Raw genomic sequence first — 7,677 nt, forward strand, 5'->3', positions numbered from 1 at the left:
GGAGTAAGAGTGGTAGAAAAACGTCTCTAATCTCATAATATTCTAAGGGCTTGAAATATAACGCATGAAATAAGTAGGCATTGCTTAGTTATCATGTCTTGGCTATTTATATATTTTATCAACAAATTACTGTCTTTCATTTCAATGGAATGTACTTTTATCGTAGTTGGCTTCATTTTTAGATTCAACTTAAAATTTATGTGAATTCGTATTTTTTCCTTCATTTTCTATTTATGGACCTAAGGAAGAAAAGGGAGAGGCAGCGACGGAAGAGGTACAGTAGCGTCATTAACGGTGGTGCCTAATGAAAACATCTCTTAGGTCAGAGAATCGCAGCCTTAGCCACGTTCTCCTTGTTCTTCATGACGTGAAGAAGCCGATGCAGCCTGCATCCCAGAAGAGCCTCCCTTAGGCTGCTGAGAAGGGAAATAGAAGTGGGAGGTGAATGTGTCCAAGAGGGGTGGCTAGAGGAATAGGGCGTGGCTCCAGAGATGGGGCGTGGCTGGAGAGATGGGCGTGGCTGCGGACCTTTTCCGAGCCTTGTGTCTGCAGAGTCAGGCCAGGCTGGACCGGGTCCTTCTTCCACTCTGCCTTTACCCCTTATTGCCTAGTGTGCCACACTTCATGCAGCTTGCACGGTGCTTGGCAGTGCTGTTTTGACCCGGTTGGTGAGGGAAGGATTCCCTTCCGGTGGCCACGGGGATGGCTGATACCTGCCGCGTGACAGCGGGCAGATGAGACTGCCAGCAGATGACTAGTCACCTCTTCTCAAAGCCCAAGGGATGAGGACATCAGTAAGACGTCAGTACAGTGCAGGGACACAGGGAGCTGCACTGGGACAGTGTGAACAATCGGGGCGTGGGAGGCGGGCTTTGTGGATTCAAGACAGCGAAGCGTGTCCTGGTTCACTTGTTTGGATTCGCTTGTTTGACTCATCGCAGGGGACGGGCAGGCACTGTGCCCGGGTCCTTGACGAAGCCGGCTGCTTGGCTAGGAGACCTCCTTTGTGGGAGCTTAGGCCAGTGTGTAGGCCATTTCCGGCTGTCCAGATTTTACCGGATGTCAGGGCAGCACCTAATATTGAGTCCACGTTAGACACTGTGCTACCGCTACGTTTCGTGGAAACCGGGAAGCTTAAGCATGCAGCACATCGCTGGGTGTCTGGAAGGTATGTGACCTTAGGAAACCATAACATGGTCCAGGGATTTCTAGTGGGAACCTACCCAGGGAGAGCCTTATTGATTTGGGAAGAATTACTTTTTTTTTTTTTTTTTAATTTTTTAATGTTCATTTTTGAGAGAAGGAGAGCACACGTAAGAGAGAGCCAGCAGGGGAGGGGCAGAGAGAGAGGGAGACACAGAATCTGAAACAGGCTCCAGGCTCTGAGCTGTCAGCACAGAGCCGGATGGGGGGCTCGAACTCACAAATCGTGAGATCGTGACCTGAGCCGAAGTCGGATGCTTAACCCACGGAGCCACCCAGGCACCCCGATGACAGGTTTTTAAGGTGACTTACATGTACAGGGTCTTTCCAAAGCATTCCATTAAGTTCACATAAGGAAAAACATCCTTCCGTACTCGTATTTCATTGATTTCCATGGTGTTTATTAAAATTGTGGAATTACAGAATGGCTCTAACTTGCATACACAAGTATGTCAACATAACCCATCCTGGAGAGTGAAGACTGCAGTGGGTGCCGATGGCAAACGTACTGCTTGTGAGTGCCCGCCGTGCTCTGGTTATCAACCAGCGTGATTTAAGGGAGACGAGGTAGACTGCAGCAGAGGTTCTCAAAATGGGGTTCCAGGGCAGCAGCCGCAGCCTCACCTGGGAACCTGTACGGACACACACTTTCAGGCCTTGTCCCAGATCCACCGAATCAGAAACCCCGAGGCGCAGCCCAGGAAACTGTGGTTCGGCAAGCTCTTCAGGTGTTTCTGATGCCCCATCACGTCTGAGAACTGCTGCATTAGAACCTAAGTTCTAGGTAACCTGATGTGTTTGCAAGGGGAGGCCAATTGCAAGAGCTCCAACTGTTTTTTGTTTTTTTTTTTTAAGTTTATTTGTTTATTTTGAAGGAGAGAGAGAGAGCGTGCACGCCCGAATGCGAGCAGGGGAGAGGCACAGAGAGAGATGGAAACAGAGAATCCCAAGCAGGCTCCGCGTCATCAGCACGGAGCCTGATGTGGGGCTTGAACCCACAAACTGTGAGATCGTGACCTGAGCCGAGACTCAGTCAGACGCTTAACCGACTGAGCCACCCAGGCGCCCCAAGAACTCCCACTGTTTTGATCCTCATCATAAAGAGTCCATTGAATTTCAAAGACAATAGGGTTTACTTTATGTTAGGAACTTGTGTTTGGTAAAATGAAACCCCAAACCCTTATTTTTCTTTTCGGGATTGAAATGAGTAACAGGAGATGAGAAGGGGGATAGAGACCCCAGACCCAGGAATGTCTGAAACTCAGCTTAGGTCTTTTTACGAATGAATTCTCTTCTTTCCCATTCTTTTCCCGCTGGTTGAAATGTTCTAATTTTACCAGTGTAATTGTGAAAGCTTTCAAGAATGATCTTTTTCTTGTTTGAGAAATTTTGTTTTGCTTCCGGATAGGCACTGGGGGCGGACTTCATTATAAGGAACTTCATGATAATTGTCGTTAGTTTAGCACTGCAACGGCAGCATCCTGTGTTTGTACCGCTGACGATGTGCAAGAGGCACTCCATGTCAAAATGAAGCAGAATCGAGATTCTTGCCCGGCTGCTTGCTGGTGGAATCTGTGGCTTAGTAGCTGAGCGTTGGGGAGATTTAAATTTAAGCCCTCATAGGGATGAAGTCATGTCAGTGTGTAGAGGCATCACTTGAGAGAATGTTAGTGGATTGTGAGGGCAAGTCCAAAGGGACATTCTCAGATTCTCCCTCTTTTTTTTTTTTTTTTAATATATTTTAAGTTTATTTACTTACTTTGAGAGAGAGAGAGAGCGCGCACAAGCATGAGCAGGGGAGGGGCGGAGAGAGAGGGAGAGAGAGACAGAATTCCAAGCAGGCTCCGCACTGTCAGTGCAGAGCCCAAGGGGGGTGGGGGGGCTCGAACTCACGAACCGCAAGATCATGACTTGAGCCAACACCAAGAGTTGGACTCTTAACCGACCGAGCCACCCAGGCGCCCCAGCCCTCATGTTGGTTGAGTCTCAGTGACTTTCATTATAATCAAGAGTTTTAAGAATGCTGTGAATGAACATTTTGGATTGTTTTAAAATGCTGATCAGGGAGAGCTAAATTAAAATGGAGAACTCCAGAAAAGGGTGACTAATTTACCAAAAATCACCAAATGTGTTGTCTCGGTGTTTCTTCAAATCCTTTATTGGTGAGGGTCATCAGCATTAAAGAGGATCCCACATGTCGAAAGAAATTCCCCTAAAAAAACCTTTGTTGCTTTTTAAATTTTTTTAAATGTTTATTTATTTTTGAGAGAGAGAGAGAGAGAGCAGGGAGGGGCAGAGAGAGAGGGAGACACAGAATCCGAAGCAGGCTCTGAGCTGTCAGCACAGAGCCTGATGCGGGGCTCAACCCCACAAACTGTGAGATTGTGACCTGAGCTGAAGTCGGATACTTATCCGACTGAGTCACCCGGGTGCCCCATGTTGCTTTTTAAAATTATAAATAGTTCATGGTCTTTATAGAAAATTTAGAAAATACAGATAAGAGAAGAACACAAAAATAGTTTATAGCCCATTACCCAGAGATAACCACTAGCTACACACAGCACATGTACACAAATGCACACATACATGTACACATGCACACGCACACACATGCACACATGTACACGTACATACAACACACACGAGCATGCACGTACTCATGTATATGCACACACACGTGTACATGCACACAAAACGTGTGCACAACACATGTGCACAGAACATGCATACATGTACACACTCAGATGTGCACACACATGTACACACATGCACAAACACACAGGTGCATACACACAGACATGCACATATTTATCAAACCTCGATGAAAACTCCTGTAATCTACTTTCACTCATGGAATGTGTGTGTATTTTGGGGGAGGACATAGAAAATATAGATCTGCTTCATTATTTTTAATGTCATTTTGTCAAATTAATCCCTGCTTTTAGACCTAACGGTTATTCCTAGCCTGTTTTACTCTATGATTTTTAAAATTATAAGTTATACCTTTCCAATAATTAGTTTTTCTCTTGAGAGGCAAGTTTCCATTTTTAAAAATCCATTTTTATATATAAAAATAAGACAAAGGTACTATTAATTTGGAAGTAATTTCAGGTTATATGTGTGGGTTGCTGATGACTTGGGATTGAAAAAATTAGATTGCTGTAACAAAATATAACCAGCTTCTACATTTAAAAGCTTCATCTTTTCTGATAACATTCTGTTTGCTGAGATTCTCTTTGTATTTTATTCTTCCAACTGCTTCTGAATTTTTAAAGGTAATCTGATGAGAATAGTCCATTAATATGAGTAAAGACTATATGCTTAAGAGGAATCATGAAACCCATTAGAATTAACCTACTGCTCTGTAGCACCGTCCTAAATTGTGGGCTCTGTGTGTGCGTGCTGTGTGTTGTGTGTATTGTGTGGGTGATGTGTGGGTGATGTGTGTTGTATGCTGTGTGTTGTGAGTATTGTGTCTGTTAGGTGTTGTGTATATTGTGTGTGTGATATGTATTGTGTGTGGTGTGTATGTGCTGTGTGTGTATGTGTATTGTGTGTGTGATACATATCGTGTGTGCGTGCTTTGAGTATGTGTGTGTTGTGTGTGTGATGTGTGTTGTGTGTATTGTGTATGTGATGCGTGTGTATGTCTTGGGTGGGGGATGTGGGAGGCCCTCATCTCTAGTCTGAGATTTTACATCTCTTTCCTCGCTATATCTGTGATCTTCCTCAACAATAATGAAAATTTTGTTAAAATTAAGACGGAAGAAATAACCGAAGAGGGAGCAGAAGGGGAAGCAGAGGAAGAGGAAGCTGAAAAAGGAGAAGAAGAACAAGGAGAAGAAGAAGATTCTTAGGCCTTTTCATGCTTTATTTCTTCAACTTTTCCAGGTAATCGCCAAGTCCTGGGGTTGAGAACATGTTCATTATACTGTTGGATTTCTTTTTTTTTTTTTTAAGATTAAATTTTTTTTTAATGTTTATTTAATTTTGAGAGAGAGAGAGAGAGAGAGAGAGAGAGAACATGAGCAGGGGAGGGGCAGAGAGAGAGAGAGACAGACAGACAGACAGACAGAATGTGAAGCAGGCTCCAGGCTCTGAGCTGTCAACACAGAGCCCGATGTGGGGCTCGAACCCACAAATGGTGAGGTCGTGACCTGAGCTGAAGTCAGACACTTAACCACCCAGGCGCCACCACACTGTTGGATCTCTAGTACCCCTGGCTTGGCAGTGGGAGACGAAGATCCAATTGAGGCCTGTCTGTCTCCGCCCACCAAGCCCCCAGGCTGCCCCCTTCTGGAGCCTCAGGGCGGGTGAGCTCCATCTAACCCATGTCTCGAGTGCCAGGGTATGGGAGGCTATGGTTTATATGATTTCTAGGAAAAAAGCGTACCTGGGAGGCTAGGAGGAGCTTATTTTGTATTTATTTCCTCCTCTTCCTCTGTGTGCCCTTCATTTAAGTGAAATCACAGGCGTGTTCTGTTAATCCATGTTCCATTACACCGACGCCTACTGCCCAGTAAACTTACTCATCTACAGGGGAATGACAGCCGGGGTTCACAATGAGGGCAGTAAATTACAACCTTAAAAAATCACAACGTTGACTGCTGGTCACGAGAGAAAAATATCGCTGCTAGAGATTTCTCGAGAAGTACTCGACAGACACTTTCATTTATCAAATATTCACCAGAATACTCCTGTAGAAACATCGTGGAGTTCAGTGCAGATCACCTGGTGTATCTTTGACAAGTATGCTTGCTGTCTTGTAATTTTAAACTTCGGACCATGTAGAATCGTTATGTAATTCTTAACAGTTTGTAAACATATGAATATGATAATGATAGTATCTGATGACAGTGGATATTGAGGACCTGGAGGAAATGCTCAAACACTGAGTTGATTCAAAGGGGAAAAAAAGCAAATACAGCTGTAGCCCATACATTTTGCCTGTTTCACTGATTCTTGAGTTTAGAATCTAGTCCATAGTAGTCTTTTGTGAGGTTAAAATGCCTGAGAGTGAAGGAGTGAGTGACATCCCCCTAAAGTCCTCCCCACCGCGCCCAACTCCTGGAGAGAGTTCATATGTACCCTTACAAGTGCAACGTTGCAATGCCATCGTGCGTTCAACCGGGCAGACCACTCAGTGTCCAAAGCCAACCCCGTCTCATAGCTCATGGGGAATCCACGCATTTTATCTGAAAAGGTGGTTTTAGGTACAACACGGGGAGAACAATGAACCGAACTAGAAAGGAATTCTCATTTCCTGGGTTTGAAACTGATGCTAAATTAATGCGCCAGGAGAAATAATCTATAGTCTGAGACTGAATTCTTCCTCCCCAAGACGGTTGCTTCTCAATACTGCCCTCCAGTCTCGGTGTGGACCATTTAAACATCCTATTCCGGGGCTAAGCTGTAAATTCAGCCTCTCCGTTCTCCATTGAATTTCAGTGGGGAAACTGTTAATTGGAGATGTTGGCATCCTTGTGGTGTTTGATAGGTGTTAGCGCAGGGAAAGGATATAAACCTGGTCTAGTTTTCCATGAAAAACATTCACTTTCCTGTCCTTGCACTTGGAGGCAAATGGTGAGTAGTGGTTTATAGAGTAAAAGGTAAAACTTCTCCCTAATGCATGATAAATAATGAAGATTGTGGTGAACATTGTCTGTCTCTCCTTAACACTCTTCTCCCTAATATTTTCTCTTTCTTTTAGAAAACTCAAGCCACGAAGCAGTATTTCAACCGTCTCCCCCCAAACCAACCTCAACAAAATGCTTTGGCACAAAGCTAGCACCCCTCTCTCAGTACGCCCGGGGTTCACTGAGGAATTGCGTTATCTGACATGGTGAGATGTACGCGGATATGTCTCCCCAATCGTATCAACGTGAAATTCTCCGTGAGGACGACACATATATACCTTCATGTGCCTGACATCTTTGGCCTTTGCTTATTTATTTTATCTTATTTTTTGCTCTGCATGAATAGATCTTCTTACTAATACCCTGAAAAAAAAAAGGATGTTGAAAAATGATTTCAAAACATACAGCTTCTCCTTGTGACATAATCAAAGTATTTCTTTGTATGTGCCTTATGCGACTTGTCTGATAATTCACTGAAAATAAAGAGCTTGGAAATTAAAGAGCTTTCCAGAAAACAATCTTCCAAATAAAGATTAATAGCAGACATCTTGTCCCAAGGAACATTAATTTTTTATTTATATTTATAATGTCTACTTGGATTTGCCTGAACTCCGTCTGCCTGTTGCCAAGTCTGAATTCTTAGCACACCCTTTCTGTCTGCGCTGGGCTCCGTGTTTCCTGAGGCGCCGGTTACTCGGCCCGTGTTTTCCAACGACACTGGTTGTCTTGTTAGGTCATATTTTGTGTTACACACTCAACCCGGCCCATTATCTTGGAGGCCTTCTTTAAGTTTAAGTGTGCCATCCGCATGCGTGGGGATGATGGTGAGGGCAGATAC

At 44.3% G+C, this 7,677-nt stretch overlaps 1 protein-coding gene across 2 annotated transcripts in view; it reads left to right on the top strand.

Moving 5' to 3' along the window:
• The window catches only part of SH3BGR (SH3 domain binding glutamate rich protein), a 60,098-nt gene extending 52,715 nt beyond the window's left edge, over positions 1–7,383 (top strand). For both annotated transcript variants that reach the window (XM_047099850.1, XM_047099851.1), the window contains 2 exons: positions 4,965–5,094; positions 6,914–7,383. In XM_047099850.1, coding sequence (XP_046955806.1) covers positions 4,965–5,060 — 96 coding nt within the window. In that variant the 3' untranslated portion in view covers positions 5,061–5,094; positions 6,914–7,383. The remainder of the gene's footprint in view (positions 1–4,964; positions 5,095–6,913) is intronic.
• The last annotated feature ends 294 nt before the right edge of the window (positions 7,384–7,677 follow it).

Source organism: Lynx rufus, unplaced genomic scaffold (assembly GCF_022079265.1).
Source record: "Lynx rufus isolate CCGP_SWC_20201006 ecotype Redwood Valley unplaced genomic scaffold, mLynRuf1.p SCAF_5, whole genome shotgun sequence".
Lineage (NCBI taxonomy): Eukaryota > Metazoa > Chordata > Mammalia > Carnivora > Felidae > Lynx > Lynx rufus.